At 41.8% G+C, this 26,823-nt stretch overlaps 1 protein-coding gene across 5 annotated transcripts in view; it reads right to left on the reverse strand.

Moving 5' to 3' along the window:
- Positions 1-19,605, reverse strand: part of CBLB (Cbl proto-oncogene B) — a 201,963-nt gene extending 182,358 nt beyond the window's left edge. The window contains exons 1-3 of one of the 5 annotated variants that reach the window (XM_014570330.4): positions 19,468-19,605; positions 18,098-18,277; positions 6,323-6,573 (exon numbers count right to left, since the gene is read on the reverse strand). In XM_014570330.4, coding sequence (XP_014425816.3) covers positions 6,323-6,573; positions 18,098-18,265 — 419 coding nt within the window. In that variant the 5' untranslated portion in view covers positions 18,266-18,277; positions 19,468-19,605. The other 4 variants (XM_006116796.5, XM_014570329.4, XM_075907952.2 and 1 more) reach the window with 4 other exon arrangements.
- Between the last annotated feature and the right edge of the window lie 7,218 nt (positions 19,606-26,823).

Below are 26,823 nucleotides of genomic sequence, written 5' to 3' on the forward strand. Positions count from 1 at the left end.
ATTTTCTACACCTTGAATAATTTTTGTTGCTCCTCTCTGGACTTTCTCCATTTATCTACCTCTTTCCTATAATATGACACCCAGAACTGGACACAATACTCCAACTGAGGCCTTACCATGGAGCAGAGTGAAGGAATTACTTCTTGTGGCTTCCTTACCACACTCATGCAAATACATCTCAGAATGATGTTTGGTTTTTTAGCAACAGTGTCACACTGTTCACTCACATTTAGTTTGTGATGCACCATGACCCCCAGGATCCCTTTCTTAAGTGCTCTTTCCTATGCAGTCATTTCCCATTTTGTATGTGTGCAATTGATTACTCCACTTAGAAAAGAACACTTTGCATAGGTTCTTACCAAATTTCATCCTGCTGACTTGAGACCATTTCTCCATTTTGTCTAGAACATTTTGAATTTTAATCCAGTCCTCCAAAGCACATACAATTCCTCCGAACTTGGTATATTTTGCCAACTTTACAAATGTACTCTCCATGCCATTCTCTACATCATTGATAGAGACAATGGACAGAACCAGACCATGGAATGCTTAATCCCTGTGGGGGCCCCCACTCATAATGCCCTTCCAGCCTGACAGTGAACCCATGGAAAACAACTCTCTGGGAATGGTTTGCCATCGGACATGAGCCACTCCAAACAGCATGATCATCATACTCCAGAAAACCACCCATTTTTATCCAGCTGAGACCCCCCTCAAATACCTCCTTTTCCTCTGCTGAAACTATCCAACTAAGATGGACACCAAACAAGTTCCTTTTTAGTCCAAAAAGCAAGCAACAATTATGTGTCCATCATTACAGGAGACTAGCAAACAGCAAATGGACAGTCTAGAGGGCCTGATTATTCACTGCTTTGTGAGAACATTTATTTATACTTGTGCAGAGTAGCTGTATAATGCTACCAACCATTCTGATTTAACAGCATTTATACCCACTTAGCATAGTGTAAATGATTGTGAAAGGTGCAACCAGAGAAGAATTAGGCCCTGGATTTCCCACTACAGATCACTGAGCTGTGCTCAGATTTTTGATAATCAAAAACATTCCAGAAAACTCTAAAATTAGAGCTTATATTAAAGCTGAAAATACTGCCGCATGTTTGTAATAAAGTTCAGTATAAAAACAGCAATTAGGCAAATGTACCATCTGTCCTACTTGATCTGGAGTTAAGGCAATAAAAACAATTTTCAAATCAAAAACATCTGAGTTTAAATCTTGTTCTTCCTTCTCTCCGATTTGAATTATTAACTACCATTTGGTTATCTTTGCTAGTAATACATTGTTCTGATTGTGTAACATACTCCAAGTTGTGAAAGGGATCAAAAACCCTTCCTTGAGACACTGAAAAATTGCTTTATAACTGGGGCAATGCAGGCTACTTATCTGTATGTAGGCTGGAAACAGCCATAAAACTAACTTCACTATTGGTGACCACCACATGCTCTCACCTGCCCCCTGCAATAAAATTCTCTTTTTCAGGCTTCCTGAAAAGTGTGTTTGTATAAATAACTTATCTTGTTTAATGTAGATTAGTGCTATAGAAAATAGCACAGTTTTTACTTCCGCAAAACTCCAAGTTCAATTATTCACATGCTTAAGGTACGCAAAAAAATGCTCTCAGACTACTTTGTTTCAAGTCAGTTTGGAGGGAAGGGAAATCTCACTGCAACCTAAAAACTTTCAGAAGAATCTAATTTTCATTTTCACATCCTGCATACCTACTTGCCTGCCTGCCTGCCTACCTTAGAAGGCAGGTTCTCTTCACAGTGGTAACGGGCTTTTATTCTGAGGGGAAAAAAATTGTTAAATACTTCCCAGATACGAATCCATTTAAAAATTGATACAGAAAAATCTTGCCTTTGTGGTACTACTAAAAAGAAATTCAAAATGTTAATAAATATCCAGAATGAAGAAGAGGGAAAATGGAACTGGTGGCCAACATCTATTTCTCTAAGGAAAGTTTGTGAACACTCCAATTATTGTCTTTACTGAATGTATGTATTCCATCTATATACTTAATCTGTATAATGAGTTTAAGTACCTTTACTAAAACAAACACCATCAGTTCGAAAACAATCTGAACTTGTATTTCAACAACAAACTCTGTCTCATGGGGGGGGGGGGGGAGAAAAAGGAGAGGAGGACAGTAGTATCCAATACTTGGATATTCCAATGCAAAGTTTGTTAATTCAATGTGGGTTCCAGACTACAAAAGCCTATGCCCAAATACATTTGTTAATCTTTAAGGTGCCACGAACTCCTTGTTTTTGCTGAAATAGATTAAGCCTACACCTCTGAAACTTGTCAACCAGACCATCTGATCTCAACTGTTAATAGAAAAATGCATGGAGAGAAGAGGAACTCACTACAAAGACCCTAAACCACCAACAGCTTTATAGGGCATAACATCGTAAAATGAAACTTTTCTAGTGTGAAGTGCAGGCATAGTGAAAAAGGCACCAGCAAATAAGCAGCTGATTTCTGCACTAACCGAAGGGTCCAAGTGGGTTGCCTCCTCTCTGAAAGTGGCAAGCCTCAGCAAAGAAGCCAAAAGACTAAGACTATGTCTACTATGCAATTTTTAACATTAAGGCTTTGTCGAGATAACCTGGTAGCTTAAAGGTGTCATGTATGAATGCTGTTTGTCGGGACTTTTGCTGTCAAAATACTTTCACTTGTCGGCAAGAAAGCGCTCCTGCTGACAAAGTGGTGCTTACACTTGTGTTGACAAAGCTTTTTTGTTAATAAAACAAGACAACAAAACCATGAACAAAAGTTTTGTTGATCGATCGCAAGTGTAGACAAATCCCTAAGTGGCCAAGGGAAATGAGAAGGACTTTTTCCTCAGTCAATGTCCTACACGATTCTCTCTCTTTCTAGTTACTAACTTGTCTCTTTTCCCCTCATTCCAGCCTTCCCTTCCAATACCAGCCACAACCCTCTCACCCCATTTCCCTCAACCATTTTCACACTTTTCCAACATACAATTACACACAAAAAATACTTGCTTAATACAGAAGGAAAAAAGAAAAAGATTAGGATCATTATACACCAAATTATAAATCAGTTATTTGTAAACATAAGCCATTTATTCTTTTACCATCAATGTTTGCTAGGATATTTATAATATACCTAGGGCCCAGAGAAGTTCTGGCGCCAGCCCCGTATGCATGTTATCTTAAGACTTGTCTGCAAAGAAAAATTAGACTCCTTTAAGTATTCTAGCGCACAAAGGCACAACTGCCTATCAAGGATGCAGTTGTATCCGTATGAAGTTGCTTTCAGTAATTTGCTTATTCCAGTCACAGAAGGGAAATAGGTAAAGGTGTATTGTAATAGTATCACCTCAATATAATTAAATCCATATTAGTTGGGGGGGGGGGGGGTTCCAATTTAATTACACATTGAACCTTCCAAATCTAGGACTCTCTGTTTTGGCAACATCCGTGTTGCAGAAGGACCATGGATGTTGCCGGACCAGAGAGCCCCAGAGGTGATGTGCACAAGATAGCTGAGAGTCCCACAGGTACAGAGGAGACCCAGATGGACCAGCAGGGGCTGGCCCTCCAGTAGGTGGGGAGTCTAGCCCTGGGGAGCCCCAGTGGCAGCCAGGAAGAATTCCCAGCTCTGGCCGGGAACCCTGGCAGCAGCCGAACCCCCCAGTCCCCTGACAGGAAGCCTGGTGGGAGTGGGACCAGCAGCAGCTGCAAGATATCCCCAGCCCTGGAGAGGAACCCAGCAACAGCGAGGCTGGTGGTGGCTAAAGAGTCCAAGCTTCAGGAGAATGGCCCCAGGAGCCCCAGCAGTGGGGAGGGCAGCCCACACTCTTGAGATCCCCCACAGCCCAGAGAAGAGCCTTGACCTCCCTTGGTCCGGCAAGATTCCTGGTTCAGGACTGCTCAGGTACCGGGATGTTGGACCAGGATGGCCCAACCTGTATTTAGGTATTTAAAAAAAATTCATATCCCTAACTGAAATAGTTAAAAATCAGTATAAAAATTGCATGAAGACTACAATTCCCTTTGTGTCTAATGTACACACACTAGTACTGCCTATTTAAAACAGAAGTAACAAGTATATCACTGAAGATTCGAATTTATTTTTTTTTTTGCTCTTCTATACTGTAGTCGTCATATTTCCCACCATCAATCCCTATTAGAAAAGCAGAAGAAGAAAATCATTGCTTCCAAAGGTACTCAACAAAATCTAGTATAACTACTAGTGGCCAATACACTGAATTGATATGGCTTGATTTAAAATACTTTTTCTTAGATCATCTTTTGATAATGACCAAAAAACTGGATATTTAGTAAAGGTAGAAGTATACAATATTAAGTTTGATATAACACCTGCTTTACACAACACATTTCTGTGTCACCCTCATTAGTATTATTTAGGGTTTGAAGTAGAAAACTGAAAGGAAGCCCCTCTAACCTTTCTTCTAACCTAGTCAGTCAGTGGGGCCACACCTTCCCACAAGTCTGGATTGATGCTGCGAGAGTTGATCTTCTGGCATTCGATTTAGCAGGTCTAGTAAAGATCTGCTAAATTGTAAACTGAGGGTATCCCTGTCGGCACCTGAGTGAAATGGACAGGAGAAATGCTCCCGCTACAGGAATGGTGCCAAAGTTCAGCTTAAGGTACATTAACTCCAGCTATGTTATCTACATAGTTGGAATTGCGTATGTTAGTATAGATCTGGCCTAAGGGAAAGTTTGAGTGTCAGTCCAAAACCATATTACGTTTTGTTTTTAAAGAAGTGACATTGAAAATTGCTGTTACTTATTACAAGTATTGTAGCAAACCAACAGTGCTATGGGGATAGCTAAATAAGATCTGTTTACATACTGTGGTCTTAAGTCCAATCTCCCTTACCATAAAAGTTTTCATTTCCTTTGTAGCACAGTGACTTCTGCATATGCTATCAACAGATTGCTAAAGAAACCACTGTTGTAATTGACTCCAACAAAATCTCCAGTGAAAACATCCCTTCAGATGCTTATGAATCCATACTAAAAATAGCTAAGACAGAGCTTCTTAACACTAAAATAAGTTTATCACATTTTCTTTCTGTAAATTAATCTACAAGTCTTCATAGACATGCAGTCTCTGTCATGCAATCAACAGTAGGTGTGGAAGTGGTTTTTTTTTATTCTTTAAAATTTTGAACTAATGTGAGAGAGACTGCAGTTCATCATGAAGCGGTTGTCTTTTGACACTAGCAAGTTGGCCAGGAAAATATATTTTAACTAGTGTTAGCAACAGCAGAGTGATGTGCTACAAGAACTTACTCACTATCACTGCCTCTGTCCAAGAAGTCTCCATCAGCAGTGAAACTGCTACACTGTAGCACTGGTCCTGAATTCAGGTGCAAGGGGTTTGGCAGGAATGCAATCCTCAGCTTAGCTCCTCCCCAGTAGGTTACAACTCTAAAAATACATCTTGTGTTTGTTCGAACAAATCTAAATGCTATTTCAGTGAAGATTCTTGCATAATAGAAGCACAGCCCCCCCCCCGCCCTTATACGGCAAGTGCACCCCCATTTTTCTAAGCCAGAAGTGAGCACCAAATAAAACTGAAGAAACAAGTTAAACTAAAAGCTACTGATAGCAATACACATAAATAGAACAAGAGTGTTCGGTTAACGGCACCAACTCTCAGCAAAGCAGAAATCAGATTGGTGCCGTTAACCGAACACGCTTGTTCTATTTATGTGTATTGCTATCAGTAGCTTTTAGTTTAACTTGTTTCTTCAGTTTTATTTGGTGCTCACTTCTGGCTTAGAAAAATGGGGGTGCACTTGCTGTATGGGGGGGGGGTCTGCAAGAATCTTCACTGAAATAGCATTATTACATCATTCTGAAGGATCAGATGCACGGTATACAATCTTGCATCTCTCCAAAAGTTCTAAGCACCATACAATTTTGTTCCACTTTATTGCTGGGGAAAATATCAGTCAATATAGCGGATCTCTCAATTTCTCCTTGTAATTAGTAGATTATATTAGCAATGCTTTAGCTAGAGGGCCTCTCTCTCCTATATACTCCAAGTTGGCTGAAGAAGCAATTCTAAAGAAATAAATGTTTCATAAGGAAATGCACTTAGGAGTTAAATTCATGTACAGTGACACAAACAGTACCTAGTGGAATAAAACCAGTAAGTTACTGATGGCCCAGAAGAGTCACTGCAGCCAAACAGTACTTTGCTCTTTAAATAATTAAAGCATCAAAACATTGCGGATACAGATAAACAATGTTAAGAATGTGGATAAGCAAGACATTGATACGTAAATATTTCTCTTACCTGTCCTGAGACTGTTCCTCATACATCCGCTCCTTGCCCTCTTTAAAGAGTCTGATAGCCCGTTTTGATTTTTTCATGAGACTGTCAATGTAGATTTTAAAATATTCATTCTCACTGAGCTGTGCAAGTTTCTGGTTGTCGTCATATTTGCTCAGTACAAGTCGCAAATGTTGGTAAGTGTCTGGTAAAATGTCAAGTATGTAAGGTGGGCTGTTTTTCAACTGAAGTTTGGGATTTTGGCACAGTCTGACCTAGAAGCAAAAACAACAGTGTTTTAAAAAAAGCACACACTGATGACACCACATTTGAAAGAAACGTGTAAGGGAAAACAACTTGAAATAAGCAGATTCAAGTACATCTCTTGGGCTTCCAAGAATGCAGGTCTAAAATGTCTGCTTTGACTTATCTCCCATGAAATGCCACTGAAGTCATTATTATTGACTTGTTCCTGGAAAACTTAACCTTCTATTGGCATGCGTAAGAATCAAGTACTCATAGCCACTCCTCGCCACATTTTATGCATGTGTTCTTTTAATAGGAACATCTTACATCCCTAGAGCACAGCAGGGAGGTAAACAGTGTAGTTGATTAACTGATAAAAGCTTATAGGTTAATGCTATAGACTACGCGCATTTCCCCCCACCTCCCTTTGCCAGTAAATTTTTTAGCAGGCTGGCCAGCAGCTCAGCTCACTCCCGGCTTGCGCCAGGCCCAGGACCTACACCCGCTGCGGCTCTACATTTAAAGTGAATTAGGAGCCAGGACGACAGGCAACCCAGCTCAGTTCTGGCTCATGCCAGGTCTGGGAGCTCAGCTCCCGCCTGACCCCCAGATAGGGGTTACTGCCACGACAGGCATGGGGTGACAGGCAGCCAGTCTGCGAGGAGAACTAGTTTTTTAAACTATCTCCTCTTGTGGACCAGCTCCCGCCTGGCACCCCCAAAGAGGAAGCAGCACCCAGTGCACTCTGGCCCCACTCTCAGGGACTACAGAACAGTCAAGTCAATAATCAACCAATAAGAATTAATGAGATCAATCGACTTCTCAATTAACCAATATTTAACATCTCTACTGTACACCACCCATTCTACAGTCTCTAAAAAGGCGTTATTATGAACCCAATATTTGCAACTAAGTGATTGGGCAACAATGTGCAAATGAAATTTAATGTTGATAAATGTAAAAGTAATGCACATTGAAAAACATAATCCCATCCCCACACACACACACACACACACACACACAATATGATGCGGACTAATTAGACTACAAATTAGATATCCAAGAGATACTAGAGTCATTGTGGAAAGGTCTCTGAAAATATCCACTCAGTGTGCAGCAGCAGTGAAAAAAAAAAAAGCAGCAAATAGAATGTTAAGAGTCATTTAAAAAGGGATAGAGAATAAAGATAGAAAATATCTTATTGCCTCTATAGAAAACTATGGTACATCCATATCTTGAATACTGCATACGGACATGGTCACCTCACCTCAAAAAAGATATATTGGCATTGGAAAAGCTTCAGAAAAGGGCAACAAAATGATTAGGGGTTTGGAACAGGTCCCATATGAAGAGATTAAAAAGTCTTGGCCTTTTCAGCTTAGAAAAGAGGAGACTAAGAAGGATATGATAGAGGTCTGTAAAATCATGACTGGTGTGGAAAAAGTGAATAAGGAAAATTTATTTACTTATTCCGACAATATAAGAACTAGGGGTCACCAAATGAAATTAACAGGCAGCATGTTTAAAAACAAACAAAAGGAAATTTTTCTTCACTCAGAGCACAGTCAGCCTGTGGAACTCTTTGCCAGAGGATGCAGTGAAGGCTAGAACTTCAACAGGATTTAAAAAAAAAAAAAAAAAAAAAAAAAAAAAAAAAAGAGCTAGATAAGATTCATGGAGGTTAGGTCCATCAGTGGCTATTCCCAGGATGGGTAGGAATGGTGTCCCTAGCCTCTGTATCTCTGGAAGTGGGAGACGGGAGGGATCACAGGAGGATTACCTCTTGAGATCCCTCCCTCTGGGGCATCTGGTATTGGCCACTGTCAGCAGACCAGATACTGGGTTAGATGGACCTTTGGTCTGACCCATTATGGCCGTTTTTATGTTCTCAAGATGGCATCTACATGAACTTTGAGTTAATAAGTTTTTTAAAACCGTATTATATAGACACTTCAGTTAACTTCCTTTAAAAAAATCTTGACAAACAGAATAAGCTTCAAATGAATGATTAAATATCTAACTTGTGTATAATTTATTTCAATGAAATCTACCATAAAAAGTGCTTCTGATACCATCCATAACAGCCTGTTCTTCTATGGATAATATGCATGTATTTAAAACTACTGTCCTTACAGCTTAATTAACTTTTAAAAACTATCTTGTTAGACCTCATTACTAAGCAGATTTATTAGGTCTGACCAATCTTTGATTTAAACAAATCAACGTAAATTCAGGTGCTGTAAGAAACTGTTAGTGACCCAGGGGACAGCATTCTTCTCTTCAAGCTAATTTCCCATATGTTTGCAGGGGAAACAGTCCCACTAAAGATGCAAACTTCAAGCTGACCCCCTCCAAGAGCACTGCTGAAAGAGCAGAATGTTAGTCCTGTGTTCTGACCATATATTAACGGAAGGCAGTTCTATTCTGGCTCCCTCAACTCACCTGTAATTTCAACCGAAGATGGTATTTTACTTCATTCTTGTTTTGAATTATTGTATAGACTTGACATACACTTCGAGAGCTGCTTCACCCCACCCAGATGATTAAAATAATAGTTCTTATGTGGAAAGACACACTGCACAAGGAGAAAAGTCACACTAGCATAACTGGGAAAAGGGTGGCTATATTTATAGCAGAAAGGTGAACACCCCATTTCACAGGATATGCTGCCTGTATAAAAGTTTCTTATTTTGCTTAAGGATTTTCTATGGTTGAATGGCCAGACAGTTGAACAAAAGGACACACTGAAAAAGAAAAACAAGATTCAGTTCTCTTTTGGGTGTTTTAGAAAGTTTTTTTTTAGTCCAATATAGTCATATATGGCTAACAACAGGATTCTGTGGTCAGTCTGGTTTACCATGTGTTTCACTTTCTGCAGATTGCATGCAGACAAATTACAGTACTAGACACCTTAAAATTGACACTAGGCCTTCTATTATGTGAAAATATTTCTATAATAACTTAATTCCTCATAACTTTAGCAGTTTAATAAGTTTATTACAAAACAAGTGCTGGAGGTTAGTTCAAAATGTTTGGGGGTAGGGGTTTAAACACCCACCTACTGAGAGTGAGAAGAATTTTCCACTTATATTTATAATATACCAGATTTCAGTATGGAGGAAATGTGTCTATACAGAGCTAGTTGTGTAAACTATATGGCTCGTAGAGTCAGGATGTCCTGAGACTTACCACAAAGGTTCACATTAACAGTAAGCAACAACAAATGACAACAGCTGACGTAAAAGGCTGTCTAAAGCAACTGAGCTCTCGTAATACATACCCTTTCTGAAAAACAAAAACAGGCCACGCTTAACTTCATAAACCTCACATTAGCAACAGCACAGGGTATGAGTCAGATCACTGATTTCTTTTTTTATTGTGCCTGGATTACATGTAGGTATTTAGTAAGCATTTAGTCTATCAAAGACAAAACAAACATTCATTCAACAAGTTGAAAAGGAAACTTCCTTGAGTGAGGCAAGTTATGTGTATACAAGATCCTTGAGTTATCCTACTCATAACAGGATACCAAAATATTAGACTATGTACGTAAATCACTATGCAACTGGAGCACCCACTGCTACAAAAGTGCATGGCCTCCTTATGCACTCCATCCTGACAAAAACAGATTTAGTCATAGTAGGGATGAGATAGTGCATACATGTAAAGAGTTAATCAATGAACCTGGGCTCAATTAACCTTCACAGTTATATGCAGTCCCCCTCCCTCTGTATCATAGGCAGCAGCGCAGGGGGAAGGAAGGGGCAGGCAGGAGCCAGTGCTCACAGGGATCCAGCCTTTAAGCAGGTTTCCCATGAGTGTCATCTCCCAGGGAGCAAGCTGCTCTCCTGCTCTGCTGCATCTGATACAGAGGCAGCAGTGTGGAGGGTGAGGAGAGAGCAAGCGTGTACCAGTTCCCGTGGAGCCGCCTCCTCCCACCCCATGTAAATGTGTAACCGCTGAAAATGTCAGTCGTTACATGTTTACCAACAAGAACGCATTTCAACATCTCTAAGCCATAGTGATCCTTGCATCTGTAACCTCCAGGCTTCACTACCACAGTTCACATGGAATGGAACTCTTACCCTAAAAAAACCAACACCAGTTAGCCCAAAAATGCAACAACCCATCTACTCATCAACATGGGGCAGTGTGAATACATCACTGCTATTCTCCATGCCCTCCATTAGATTCAAGGGGCAGACTCTGATATCCTCTCTCTCCTCTTCTTAACTCCAAAAAGTAGTCCCAATCAAGTAAATACTACATTAGTAAGATGCTATCCAAAGTGCAGAAGTAAGCCCACGGTAGAGTTCTTAAGTTCAAGGGTTTCCATAAGACTGGTCAGAGTTACCCTAGATATCACACCTCTTCTCTGTGACCCTGACTTCCCTCTATAATTTCTTTCCATTGGCTCAGTCACAAGCGTGGGAAACCCACATGAACACTGAAAGCAAGTTTCCAGAGGAACTGGACAGACTATGTTATTTCTCTCTGCAAGAGAACAAGACAACAATCTTTAAGGGCCTTAAGCCACAATACAAAGCCAATTTCTTCTGTGTAGCTTTCCCTCTGTGACATCCTCCCATGCCTAATGAGAATTGGCTTAGGAATATGAATATGAATAACTCAAAGATGCTGTAGACAAAATACATCATGTAACCTATCCATTCTCAGGTCACAATCTACTGGATCTGTATATCCTATGTGTGTGCATGCATCATTCTTTTATGTGAAGTTAGAGATATGAAGTATGCATCTGTTCATTGTTCTAGATGTGCTAATGAGGTCTATTACCAGTGCCAGGAAAACCTAATGGCTTGGCATTGAGCTCAATGTCCTATAAGCCCAAATGGTGGGTTGCTCTTAGGAAAACATGAGACCATGCCACCTTGGTATTGGGATCCATCTTGGACCTGGTAATTTTCCATAGGGATGGGCAATGCAAAAGAAAGGATTCCCATCCTGGGGGAAAGTCCATCTAAGATATGGGAAGCAATCATCCTGTGTCTTCAACCGGCCTTTGAAACTAACCCACCCACCCTAAAGGGATAGAAAATAACTTTGAAGAAGGCTGAAGGCAATAATTTTTGATGGGGGGGCCACTCTGAGAGTTTGGTAAGGGGTTGAGGCTGCACTCTTCCATGATATTAATGAAGGAGATATAGAGGTCTGGAATGGAGGGTGGGTGCAGAAGGGAGCTTGGGGTAAGGGATTGAGGTGTGGGATCTGGGAAAAGAGTTTGGGTGAAGAAGGGGATTGTGACCTGGGGCAACGGACAAGGGTGAGGAGGTGCAGGGACTGGGAGGGGAGTGTGACCCAGGGTAGAAGATGCAGGGGTTTGGGTTGTGACCTGGGACAGGGGATTAGGATACAGAGTCTGAGAAGGATATGGGTACAGGAAAGAATTCTGGCCCGGGGGGAGGGGTAGAAGGAAGGAGTGCTGGGCCAGTGAGGAGGCTGTGATTTGGAGTGCAGGACAGGGTTCAGGGTATGGAATGGGTTGTATCCTGGAGCAGGAGTGTGTGCAGGGATTTGAGATGTGCCAGGGCAGCAGGCTGGAGTGCAAGGTCTAAAAGGGGGCTCTGAGCTAAGGAGGGGATGCAATGCCTGGGAAGATGTATGGGAGCTGGAGCAGGGCAGCAGAACTTTTGGGTTTCATAGGGTAGGAGGATAGAAGGGAGGCAGGAGCTAGGGTAGCAGAGGCAGGCTTTGGCTGGGAGACCTTACCTGGCTCCTGGCTAGCAGTCCAGCAGGTTCCTTAGCCAGTATCCCTGCCTTCCAGCCCCTGTACATGCTCAGGAGAGCTGCAGAAGCCATGTTTGCTGCTCTGAACTGAATGCTGTAAGCCCGGGCAATAAGGAAGGAGGGGTATTCCATGTGCTGCCAGTCTTGAAAATAGGCAGCTGCTATTGGCCGAAACTGGCCAATAGAAGCTACTGGGGGCAGCATGAGAAGCCTGTCTCCCTCCCTCTAGGCTCTCAGTGTTCAGAAACACACGCAGCGCTGCAGCCGGTTTTCTGGGGGCAGGGCAGGCAGGGAGCTGACTGAGGCTCTTGTGGGCCAGATCTGGCAGCTTGGCAGGCCAAATCCGGCCCCCAGACCATCTTTTGCCCAGCCCTTCTGTAGGCAAAAGTCAGAGTAACAGATCTACTATGATTTGAAGCTTATATCTGAAATAAGAACAGTTGCTTAGGGTAAGAATTTGCATGTAACAAGTTTTAATGGATTAGAACTAGTAAACTGTTTTTTTATTCATTTTCATTTATTAATTTACTTCGATCTATTTTTACTTGCAACTACTTAAATCCTACTTTATGTGCTCAGAAAAAACACTTTTGTTTATTATCAGGCCCAGTGTAAGTAACTGTTACCTGGAGCGGGGGAGATGGCGAGACGGGGAAGCAACCACTGTGCACCTTTCTTTCACTGATAAAGGGAGTCAATCTTATAAGCTCTCTGTGTGGAACTTTTACACAGGATAAGATGGCTTTATTTGGGGTATTAGTCCTGTTCGGTGGTTGGCTTCATGAGTGCTGAGTCCTTAGAACTGAGCCCTCTCAGAGATGAAGTGATTCAGTATCTGTGCTGCTCTTCAGGGGGGCAGCAAGCCCAACTCTGTGCCTTGTCTGGGGGAGACCAGAGTATCTGGCCCAGCAGGAAAGAAAGAATCCCAGAAGGCAGGAAGGTGGGTATCAGCAATAGGAGCCGTACACAGGGAGAACAACACAGGGAGGCTTCTGTGACCACAACCTATTATACCCTCCCAATAGCTCTTGTCCAAAAATTAATCCTGAACCTAAATAAATAAATAAATAAATAAAATAAAAAGTGATGACTATTCAAGTGCTATCTTGCTGGCAGGGAAGGGAAAGAGAATTCATTTTGTTTCTCTTCAACTACTTGGGAGGTGCTCAGTAACTCTGCTGATATGTGTCATAAACAAAAAATACCTAACACTTTGAAGTGGCAGTATAACATCTAAAAATATTATTGTATAATATGTAAAATGTTTTACAGTATCTTCAGATTAGAAGGAAGAGATTTCTATTGCCCTTATTTAGCCATTTAATTTCATATAGGACACAGTGTGTTCTGTTTGTTGCATGATGATCTTTTTAAAAAGCTGTTTAAAAAAGTCACAGGTTTAATGCTTTGATAAAACAGCTTTACATTGTCCAGCAAAGTACAGCAATACAGGCATGACAGGACATGTTTAAATGCTGATCAAGGACCACGTGAGAAAAGTTACTAATGGCAACTGAATAAATATCTGCCAATTTTGACTTATGAAATTATCTCTAATAAGCTGGATCAAATGGGCATGACAATTACAGTATCAGTGACTAGTATATTTCCAAAGTTAGAATTTTAAAAGCTCTACTTAAACAGCATCTTCCAGCACTCCATGCAGAATCACACAAGATACATACATTGGTTCAGAATACCACACACAGGTTGAAAGTAGGTACGCAGCAAGACATTGTAACACTTCTCATCTCCAGCAAACCACAGCTCACAATCCTCAAGAATGAAATCACGGATGGGTTACAAGGAAAACAGAGTTCATCACAAGGGGCAGAATCACCCACCAAAGCCCACTACTCCAAGGCAGCTTTAACTATCAATGCTCTGGCATTGTACACTCCAGGTGGATACATTACCAAGAGGTGAAAAGAAGACATCTGTAAGGGGACTTCTCATCAGAAGACACATTTTCCTACCTACCAAGGGAAAAGAGGGTGTGCACATTCTAGATTTGACAGCTGCCATACTGTAATGGTTTTAATATGGGCACAGGGATGCAAAGGTAGCCATGTTACTTTAAAAGCTGAAATGCAATGTTTTGATGTGCTGATCCTGCCCTGTATCTGCCACATGAACATTCAGAAACAGGCAAAGGGATGCTTCCCTAATTTTTTAATCAATATTTAAAACACAGTGGAAGGTCCAGGTCATATATACAGGTTGAACCTCACTAGTCCAGCACCCTCGGGATCTAAGTGGCTCCGAGAGAATTTTCTGGATCACGGGAGACCAATATTGTGCAGCAGCATTTCCAACACTTCCACTGCTTACTGGGCTGTTAAGAGGACATTTAGCGATAAATTGGAGCTAAATAACAGCACAGAACACTGAGCGCCAGGAGTGGTGACTGTAAACAAACTTTATGGGACCACAGGAAACTTGGTTACACTCATGAAAACTGGACATCCAGCTAACTAAAATCATTATGGACAACAGATGTTTGTAGATGTGAGAATTCTGGATTAGGGAGGTTCAACCTGTACAAGAAAGCTGTGGTTATAATGTACTGAATTACTGCCTTTGAGGTACTATAATTCGTAATTGATTTGGAAGTTATACATTTGAAATGTTACATTGAATCTTAAGAATAATAAATTTATACATTAGGTTTCACACTCTGTAACTGTACTTAGTACAGCCATTGGAATCCATTAAAGAAAAAAAACTGGATTTTGGCATCCCCTCTTAAAGAAATGTATCATTTCTGTAACCTTTTAGTAAAGCTGTTTTGCATAACCACAAGGTCAATAATGCAATGTCTACAGTAAATTTTTGATTTACTGTTCAGAAAGTAAACAACAAATGTTCAGTCTTCTAACCTAACACATGACACTTATTCAAATATGCTCTCTTCCCTACAAGTACCAAATGCTTAACTCAAGAAGCAAGTTACAACATTTGGACACCATTACATCACCCTGTCTGGCATACTTTAATGAAATTTAAAAATACAATTTGATTAACTGCAGCTTTAAGATGATACAATGAAGATCAAAACTGAGGTCACTCAGCCAGTGAAACCAAAAGAAAAAAAGTGCAGCCTTTCCGGGTATTTCTGCAGAATGGGCCACCCAATGTCTATTACATCAATGCATCAAAACAATGACAAGACAGTTGTTCTACAAATGCTGAGTGACAGCAATCGATAATTCTAAACAATGAGGTTAAGATTCAAACTAATCAAAGGAAAACATACAAAGGCTTTCTGTACATTCCCTTTATTGTTTCAAACATGATATGGACAGATACCATGTTTTCAATATGAAACCCAAAAAGTAGTGCTTGACTCCAACTGCCTATATATGCCAAAAACTCCAATGAAGCTTTTGGAGTAGCACCCATTTACCTCATGGTTGTCCTTTAGAATTAACTTTAGGGCCATGGTTCTCAAACTTCTGTACTGTGACTCCTTTCACATAGCAAGCCTCTGAGGGTATGTCTAAACTACATGGCTCAATCGATAGAGCCATGTAGATTAGTTTACACGAAAAAAGGGAAATGAAGCCGCGATTTAAATAATCGTGGCCATTTTGATGTAAATGAAGCCACGATTATTTAAATCACGGCTTCATTTCCCTTTGCCGTCCTGACTAATCAACATGGCTCCATCAACGAAGCCATATAGTTTAGACACACCCTTAATGTGACCCTCCCCCTTCCTTCCCTCATAAAATAGTGTTTTTAATTTAACACCATTATAACTTCTGGAGGCACAGCAGTACTTGGGTGGAAGCTAATAGCTCACGACATCCCAGGTAATATCTTCATGACTCCCTGAGGGGTCCCAATCCCCAGTCTGAGTCCCCCTGCTTTAGGGATCTTCTAACACACACAAGTTATATTCTAGTGGTATGAGCAGGGAATGGCAAATAAGTTCCAATAAATTATACTGACAAGATGCATGAAGGATTTCTTAAAGGTTATAAATATTTTGCTTTCATATACCACCGCACACACCTCTAAATTAAAAAAAGCCATATTTTTTAAAAGTACGTGAAATCAAAGACAGAGAGAGTTCATTGACTTTCCCAAGTCAGAGCCAACATCAGAGATCTACCTTTAGGACACGTCTACAACTACAATCTTAAACCAACTTAAATTAGATCGACTTATGGCCACTACAGCACTTCCACTGAGTGAAGCAGTGCAGTGTAGGGGGAGTAGCTGAGAGCTTGCAGGAACCCCAGCTGTCTTTAGGAACTTCTCGCCTTCCTGCTCCCAGCCGGATAAGCGAACTGGGGAGCTTTTCCCCTCCAATGGGAAAAGCCACACCTGGAGTCCAGCTGCTGTGCTTCTAACAGGAAGCAGGAATCCTGGGGCAGGAAGGGCTCCCAGTAGGGAACATGGGTGGCAGCTTGACTTGAAGCAGAGATAGCAGCCTGGCTGACCCATCAAATTTACAAGGACAGTCAACAGCTGATGCAAAGAGCACAGTGTCTACACAGATACTGCACTGCCCTAACTACACCAACATAAGCCCTACATCTCCTGTGGAAGTGGAGTTTTATGTTGATGTAGTAAGAGACTTATATAGGCAGGAGCAAAGCTGTAGCATAGACACTGCACTTAACATTGTAGTGTAGCAGCCTTGTCGACCTAACTTTGTACTGTAGACAAAACCTTAGAGCAGCATCTTCTTTGGTTCTAGGGCTGGATGGATACTATCACATATTAAAATCTCAATCCTCAATGATTACAAAAAGCTTCCTTGTGCTATTATCCTCAGAAATCCAGCCCTTACCTACCAAGTCACTCTGCCTCCTGAGAGTTACCCACATTACAAAATATTCCTCTCTTCACACAGCACCTTTTTAGTTAATTTATACATAGTTTATACAAAGCTGTCACTTCCATCATATAATATCCCCCCTCATTAGATAGAAAGAGGGATAAAGTTTTCCCTGTTGGGCAACAGAGTGATATCATCACACTCTCGATCATTGATGTCATCATGCTCCCATGCTCACGGCCAGAGAGAGGGGGGTTAGCGAGCATAGCCAGCACGGGGCGCAGCCCACTAGTATTTAATAAAATGGGAGATTGTGAGAAAGCAACATGAAAATGCTACAAGATCTATAAATCATTGTTCCATCCCCCCAATCCACATAGTGAGTAACTATCAATAAAATATATTTCCAGTTCCAAACTATTTAAGCAAAGAAGTGTACTTTAAAAAAAAAAAAACTATGAAAAATGAAGACAAAAGATTTTAAAATAAAGGATTTCTTACTAATCTGTGTATTCCATTAAAGGATAACCAGAGTTGTTTCCTCCTCAGGCAATATTTTTACAAACATGGATGCATATTGTCATGAGAGTGCTTTACAGGATGATTAGCTTAACTGAAGTTTCATGTTCAAGAGATTTTCTTTGCAGACTAGCAGAATGCACTCTGAAGCACAAAGAATATCTATCTGATGTACAAGACATAAGTTAAGTTGTTTTCTACAACAGCTTTACAAGTCTTAGTTATTTTTAAGGACTCTGACCAACAAGAGCAGGAGAACTCAAGGCAAACATGTACATTTCCCCACCTAAACTAGATTTAAAAAAAAAAAAAAAAAACATAGCCAGTGGCCAACAAAATGAACAAATAGATTTAAATGACCTAAAATGCATATCCCTTCCCTTCTGAACAAGGACATACATATGGAAAAAAATCTACAGGAACATGTAGATTCTCACATGGACCCATGTAAATAACTTCCTTCCTCAACAAGGGAACAGATTATCATCAAAACTTACCACTTTGTCCATTAGCTTCCAAGTTTTCTCCACAGTTCTGCGGTCAGCAGCTGCTTGCTTGGGGGGCCCCACGGCATCCTGAATAGCATCAATGATGCCCAGAATACGCCCTTTGCGGGGGTTTCCTCCTCTGCCACCTGGGTTCCGGCCATTCAGGGAATTGGCCATCTGGGATTCAATCTTAAAATAAAGAAATAAGAGTGTTATCATGAGGTGTTCTAAAGGCATTTTGCCATTTAAAAAAAAAAAGAAAAACAAAACCATACAATGAGGTACCATTTCCCTTCCCTAACCAGCAAATGACAAGAGTTTGGGAACTAACTTAACTTTTAATGATGAAGAGTACAAACCCACCTGGACTGATTTTACACTGACAAGTGACCCTTGATTTGTTGTCAATGTAAACATAAAGAAGTTGAGGGCAAATTTACACTTGTGAATGGATAGGCAGAATTGAATTTACCCATAAACAAACCACATGTACAGAACTAGGAGTATACACACTCTACCTCCACCCTCTCTAGGCTCCCCATAAAGAAATAAAAGCCACTGGTGAACCTAACACTATTGAAGATCACTTACACTCCCGTTTCGTTTTCCAAAGACGCCAATAAACACACAGTTAATTATGTACACACATAGCTCACCAGGGACACAAGCCTGTCACCAGACAACAAAGGCATATGGGTTTCCATTTGCCACGTTAAAAAAGACCAGAAAGCCAACGCCTGCGACCAGCAATTGTTTAGGACAACAAAACGAGCCATACATACGGTATCGTGTATAAAAAAAAAGATTGAGAGAAACTGACGAAGGGGAAAACTCTAAGGAGCAGAAGGGAAATTTCTTCTGTAAATCCTGCTGAAGCTTTGTTTCACAGGACAACCCCCCCCCCCCCCCCCCGTCCACTCGGGGGGGTTGGAGAAGGTAGGAGGCAAAGAGCCCAAAATAAGCCCCCTCCCAATAAATCTTCCCCCTTCTTTTGTCTCTCACCCCACCTTATGCGCCTGGCTTCAGTCCCAGGGACAAGGACGCGTCCCCCCCACCCCGCGGCAGCGGTGTGTTAAATCCCAGCCGCGCTCCTGCCTCCGGAGGTTAGCTCGCAGCCACACGGGCTCCCTCTCCCCGCACGCACCGGCAGAGCAGTGGGTGCCGCTTGCTGCTGCTGCTGCTGGGGGACGGCCGCTGCCCCCGCAGGAAAAACACGGGGAGTTAGTTCAGCGTGGCCCGTCTCCAGCCATCCCGCCCCGTGGCTGGGCTGGGGGTGGTGCATGAAGCAGGGGAGGCACCGCACAGGGACACCCCCCTTCCCGAGGGGCTCTGTGCTACCCCGCTCCTGGAAAGGCAGGCAGGCAGGCGCGCGCACGTACAGGCTCCAGCGCTCGCGCCGCTCCTCTGCCCGGCTCCGCGCGCGCTGCCCTTCTTTCCCTCCCCCCAACCCCGCCTGCTGCCGCCGCGCCACTCGCCTGGCAATACACACACACTCTCTCTCTCAAGCGCAGCGACTCGCCCCGCCCCCACAGTGGCTCCCACGCCTGCGCACTTGAGAAGAAGCCGGGGGGAACGGGCTCTTTTCCAGGGAGGGCGGGACCCTCAGGCGCAGAACGCGAGCCTATCGCCTGGGGGAGGGAGGGGGGAAAGGGTTCGATTGACAGGCCAGGCAGCAAATGGATGGGAGGTAAGGCTGGGCCGAACGGGGTAAGCCCCCCTCGGCAGGCAAAGGGAGGGGGGAGGGGGCAGATAGGCTGGCTTCCAGAGTAGGAGTGAAGAGGCCAATGAAAGGGCTAGCCGGGGGGAGGCGGGGCTTCCGGTGCCGCCTCTCTCTCCTTATTAGGTCTGTGCTTCTGGATGGTGGGGGGAGGAGAGGAAAGTGGCTGGGAAGGGTGGGGTGGAGTGGAGAGCTGGAGGGGGGGGGGCAGAGAGAGGTGGAGGAAGGAGTTGAAGGGGACAGATCTAGGTTTTCTGTAGGGAGTGGAAGTCAGTCCTATGGGGAGCCAGGGCCATAGGATCTGCCCTAGGCTGTCTTATGCATTGGGCAGGGCTTTGCTGTTTTATGCCAACTAATCCACGTGCCTTTGGTTAGGAGGCACCACTTGGTGGAAAGGATTTGAATTGTGCCTGTTTTGCTGACATCCCCTGTACTGCCAGTCCCAAACTCAAAAAGATAGCTCTCAAAAAGTAATGAGATGTTTAACAGTGATTAGTTGAGATATTTTTACTGGCCTGCTGGGTTTTGAAGTCTTACTGTCATGTTTTCCTCTACAAACATGAGGGCTAGAAACTTATTTTTTTTTAAATGAAAGCCAAGAGTCTCCCCTAAATTATAACTTCCAGAACTTTTAAGAATAACACCAAACATTGGGAGACTTGTAACAAAATTGTGATGGGTAATAACATTGAGTACATAAAAGACGTGGATTGTACCCACAAAAGCTACATGTTTTGTTAGTCTCTAAGGTGCTGCAAAACTATTCCTTGTTTTTTAAGTTTTGCCAGTTACAGACTAACTTGATTACCCCTCTGAAGCTACATAAAACATGGTCCATATATTTATTTGAAAATATCTCATATATATGCTCCCAGATTTTCATCAGAGCCCGCTTTCTGAAGGTTTAATACTAGCAGGGAAAGCTTCTTATGCTCACATTAACTAAATTGCATGCGTCTGAACCATGAGCTTAATACATAGGATGGATGGAGACTATTGGAGTTCAGACTTACAATGAAGATCTGAAAGCAGATTTTTTTCCCTTGGATTGTTACTTTTAGCATGAAATATCTCTTGCAGATAGTAAATGTTAAACATGCAATATTTTGATGTATTTTCAGTTTTCATGAAAGTCCAATTATTTTGCGGGTGATTTATTTCCAAATTTTATTTTTATTTTGTCTGAAAATCAGCTTTAAGATATGTTTTCTCCTGATTGTCCTCTCTTTTAGCCTCTTAAAAGACTCTGCCATTTTCTCATTTTAGCTATTACAATAGTAATATTGGACAGGAAGAATGACTACAGGAAGCTCTTGACAACATTTGTATAGCCAAACTGAAGTCTGCCTCATCACCTTAGTTACATTATTTATTAAATACTGTAAATACAACTATCCTTTCTGTTTATTTAAAATGTGTCTAGTCATTGCTTTAGGCACATGTACAACTATAAAATCCTATTCATAAAATCTGTGCTCAGTGGTTATTTTTCTCTGCATCTTTAAAACGGAAACTGGGAAATACAGTCCTCAGGGTATTGAAAGGTTTTTCATTTCACTTTCACCTCTGCAAATATCTCTGCTTTCTGGGCTTAAATCCTGGTTTATGATTTTCTCTATAGATGTACTTTCAAACTTTTTTCTGTTAGAGCCCTGCTTTAATTATGTTGGCTGATGGTACCTTTCATAACCATACCCAATTACATAAACCATAACAAGAGATGATGGCAGTTAATTGTATCTTACATAATTGGAACTTTTTTCCTGCTTTCTTATGCAGGTTGGTTCTAGGTTCCTTTCATGTTCTTTTTGCAGGAAAAAGCTACATGCTGTGGGTTGCTAATTGCTAGGTCCAGGGACTTGTTAGGTCCTTTGCAGTTTATATAAATACCATGGTATTAGAAGGGAGAGACCTGGTTCTGTGGGATACTGCCCTGTACATTTGTGTTGCTTTATTAGGAGAATTGCCAGTTTCGTTAGGATAGTCTACAGGATTGCCCCAAAATGTATTGTTTTCAAATGTGTTGCCATTTACTCTGGTACAGTGTGTACTATACAGTGGCAAGTGCTAGTTGCTTTCAGGGATGGTACGTTGGGCATACCTATTCATTTCTGAACTGATGGTAGTATTTTCAGTCTCTGAAGACTTCAGGCTCACACCAAAGTGCTCACTACAACTATCCGTGACCTGTTTGCTGATGGCTGTGCATAGCTGGCTCATTCAGTCAGAGCTTTTTGATCATCTTGCTACTTCTGCTCACCATTTGAACTCGCTGTGAGCTTCAAGAAGAAGGGGTTATGTCCCAGTCTGTTTGGAAAGAGCCCAGCTCTCCAGTGATCATTGCTGTTGATACTGCCCTTAGGGCTGTTAATAAGTTTCGCTACCTTGGAAATGTTCTATCATCCAACATAAACCCTGCTCAACTAGCCAAAGCCATCCCTCCCTTTGGAAGATTGAAAAGCGCTTATGGAATGACCATGGCGTTAATACAAAGGTAACAGCTTATCAGGCAGTTTTCCTGATTATCCTTCTGTACGGCTTGGAGTCATGGACCATGTATTGCAGTCACGTTTTGAAATTCAATCAGTTTCATATGCTCTGCCTCAGGAAGATTGCCCATGTGAATTGGTGGGACAAAATTCCTAACACAGTGGTTTTTAAGCTGTGCGGTGTTGGGGCATGGAAACAATGGTTATGAACAAACAGTTTTGTTGGATTGATCATGTTATGAGGATGAATAATACGCAGATACCAAAGATGGTCTATGGCCAGCTTGTTCACAGAAAGCATTCTATTGGTGCAAGCATTATAAAGATACTTAAAGACTTTGCGAGTCAACATATGCGGACTAAAAAAAAAAAGTATAGGATCCAAAAAGAGTGTACAACACCCACAGGTGGTGGATTTTATATGACATCTGTAATTGGATTTGCCAATCGAGGATTAGCTTAGTCACTCACCAACGATGTCATAGAAGATGAGATCCGTCAATCGACAACTCAGTGTATAAAATATTTACTGTCCCCTCTTTTAGGGCAGGCATTGGATCCCTGTTGTAGGTTCTGATCCTTTGAGAATAGGGATTTTGAAAAGTGCAGTCCATAGAAGGTCATGAGGTTAGAAACAAGACCTTCTGGGAAATGGAGGGGTCAACATAAAGGAAATTAGAGATGTGGCAAGATCTGGTTTGTTTCATTGTGGGAAAGCTATGACTTTCCGGTGAGAGAACTGATTCCCTGTGGGACAGATGCACTAAAAGTTCCATTGATGGGTGTGTTGGAAGATCTAGGAAGATGACTAACCAGAAGGTGGGTGGAGAGAACAGCAGATAGCTGTTCTGGGACTGAAAAGTCTAGAGCTATATTGTGTAGCAGAGGAGAACATAGAGTGGTAGTGCAAAAACCTTCATACATCAGGAGTGAAAAAGCTGGGGAACTTTCCCCCAGAGATCTTCACCCACTCCAGGTTATTTTATTGATGAAGTCCTGAAGATTCCATGGAACAGCAAAAACTTTTGGAATCCTGCAACCAAAAGAAAGGACTTCATCTGGAGAAAACAAGGGAGCATTTGTAGAAGCCTGGTTCTCAACTTATTTTCCATGGGTGAAGAGACTCTTGGCCATTAGACTGGAGGGCCATATTGCCACCTTACTGAAATATTCATCTATTCAAGAGCACGGGAGAACTGAGGCACAGAAATTAGACTTGATGCTAGATGAGGCAAGCCAGCTTTGTTACATTCACCCACAGCTGCATCAGTAATATGCTGTCTTAGGGGTGAACATAATTGCACAGGAAGTCATTCAACTTTCTTTGGCCATCCCCAAAGTTTCTCTTCTGAAGCCTTAACTCCCACCATCACTGGAACTACTCTGTGATCCCTTCAGGTTGGATACTCCTGAGTGAATCTCATCAGCAATCTTTGTACCTTCTAGAATGGCAGGACCTAGAAAAATATATCCTCCACCAGCTGTTTTAAAACGCTATTATAATATTAGGTGCAGCTGATCCATGTATGTGGTCTGAAAGCCTTTCCTCTTTAGCCTCAGCTGTGATGATGTAACTTTTGGCTAGTAGATTGCACTAAAGATGAAGGGCCTTCATATCCCTGTAAATAAGATTAGCTGCTGCTGGCCCTGTGTATGTTTCTTAAAGAGCATAGCTACTTATATGAGAGTTACATTTGTACAACTAGTATCAGTTATTTCAAAATCTGATTAGTAAGAGCTACTCGTTAATTAAAACACTGGTTACTCTATTTAGCATCCCAACACCTTTAAACTTCCAAAGGCATGTGTTATTGTTTTGACTGGGTACACACAGAATTTCCAAGAAGCAATGTAAGTACCACATTTAGGTTGTATGGAGTGTGCAATGCACAGTGAAATGGCAATTCAGTGGTTACATAATTTAATAAGTTCAGCCCCTTATATACTGTTGTTCACTGACCCATCATTGTGCACTGATTAGTCCAGACTCCAGATCAAAGGAGACTATAAATAAGTGTTTTCTCCAGAGCTTTAAAATCCCACTTTTCAGCAAGACGGGGGACTCTCCCTATAGATATTTTACAGTTCTAGGACTTTTTTTTTCAAATATATTTGAATTATTCAGTTGTAGAAAAAGGTAAATGTAGTGCCCTATGCTTAAAAAATACACAATACATAATATGATACTGTGTTCACAAACAGTATAATGTCACGTTACTGTGTCTAGTCTCATACAGAGTGCAGTCACTTTTATGAACATTTAAACTGGTGCAATAAGTAACAAAAACACTTTTTATATTATCATTATCTAATTTGTAATGCCTCTAGCTTCGCAAGATTATTCAGACCTATAAAGGCTGAAGAAAATATAATCTCTTTATTTACAGTTTGGGGAGTAATTCGGCTGTCAGCCAGTATTAAGTATAATTATACCTCACTGCGCATTTAGAGTGGAACATATTTACATGTTTTTGTGCAGGCAATTTATAGAGACAGCAAACAAAGCTAATCACCTATGGTATTAAGGGTTATCTATGACCTATTATTAATGTGAGTATTAATAATAGACTGAACTTTTGTTACAGAGGCTAATTATTTCAAGAGAGAAATCCATCAATAACAATGGTAAACTTAGCTTTACATTGTCACTGTAACTTGATTAGTATTGAAAGCAAATTGTTAAAAATAAATCTTGGGCTAAATATCTGCACATCTTCTCCTTTATGGCTCTTAAGTACTCAATTCTAGTCCTTTTTAATTTATTTTGTGTTTCTAATGTTTAACAGAAATTTCAAATCTGATGTTCAATGACAACAAAGGAATATCTTTTACTTATAGCTTAGCCTAACTTTTGCCACAGCTTTTGCATCAAAGCCTGCTACTTTAAGCTCTATATAGTGGCCTGCACAATAAGGACCCATTCTTTTTTGGCCACGGCAAGTTCCTTTAAACATGAATCATAGAACTGGAAAGAACATCAAGAGGTTATCAAGTTCAGTACCCTGCGCTCATGGCAGGACCAAGCACTATTTAGGCCAGGGGTGAGTAAAATACAACCCATGGACTGAATCCGGCACGTGGGACCCTCTGCCAGGCTACCTGCCTGCCCTGTCCCCACATGCAGCTCAGAGCAGCTTTCTGAATGTTGCAAGCCCAGGGGAAGGAGTGAGGCAAGGCTTTGCGCACTACCCCTGCCCCCTAGCACATTCTCACAACTCCCATTGACTGGTTTCAGCCAATAGGAGCTTCCTGTTTGCAGGTCAGGTAGCACACAAAGTTCCCCTTTGTCTCTGGACTTACAGCATTCAGAGCCACATATGCCCCCACAGTTGGTACAGGCACATGGAAGAGACCCTGTCTAAGGAACTTGCTGGGCTGCTCGCTGGGAGCCACCAAAGTAAGCGCCTTCAAGGCTGAACTTGTCTCTGACATCCCAGCCCCTTCCTCCCCCAGCCCTCTGTCCTCATCCTGCATCCCACCCCTTCCCACCCTGCACCTCAATCCCTGCACCCTCTCATGGACCTCTGCGCTGGATAACAACCCGCCACTAGATGCTGCACCCCAATCTCCTACCCCTGATCACAACCTAGATCCCTGTACTCCCTTCTGCATTCCTGTTGCAGATTACAGCCCCCTCCCAGACCCTGCACTCCTTCCTGCATTCCTCTTCAAGGTCAAAACTCATACTCCCTCCTGGATCCTGCACCCCCTTCTTATCCCTTTCTCTAGGTCACAAATCCCTCTGTCACCCAAATTCCTTTCCAGATCTCACCCCCCTCCTTCACTCCTTACCCTGCATTCCCTTCTGCACCCAGCCTCCATCCCAGACCCCACACCTCCTCCATTAATATAGAGTACAGCCCTTGACCACTTACCAAATTCTTGGAGCTCCCCCCCCCCATCTAAAATTATTGCCCACTCTTGAACTAGATCATCCTTGACAGATGTTTATCTAACCTGCTCTTAAAAATCTCCAATGATGGAGATTCCACAATCTCTCCAGGCAATTTATTCCAATGACAGTTAGGAAATTTTTCCTAATGTCCAACCTAAACCTCCCTCTAATAATCCATACAGTAATGCAACATTAATTTCCTCTGATAAAATCTCACTTGACTCCCTTTTTCTTGACTGGGATGCTGGGTCAAATTCAAGATTTTTTTATCTATGTATTGTAATATGGATGCACTTACCTGTAGGTCAACTCTGGTTGGATTAAAAATGGTAAAAGCTTGTTATCTCATAGCTATTTAGTGTTCCTATAAAAAAAAAAAGCTCATTGTCAGGCCAGTTTCCAAGATACAAATATCCACACCACAAAACTTTATCGTGTTTGATACTAATTGGCAGGGCCAGCCGTATTAGGGGGTCACCTGTTCAACCATCCAGGGGTACCACAATCAAAAGGGTACCCAGATTTCTCCTTGCTTCCTCCTGAAGGAACATAGGGGAAATGAGCAGTGATGTACAAATATTGCGCACACACATGCACACCCAACGTTCCTCTGCGTCCTCCTAGGAGGAAGTGA

The sequence above is a fragment of the Pelodiscus sinensis genome, chromosome 1, assembly GCF_052426305.1.
Source record: "Pelodiscus sinensis isolate ZL-2025 chromosome 1, ASM5242630v1, whole genome shotgun sequence".
In the NCBI taxonomy this organism is placed as follows: domain Eukaryota; kingdom Metazoa; phylum Chordata; order Testudines; family Trionychidae; genus Pelodiscus; species Pelodiscus sinensis.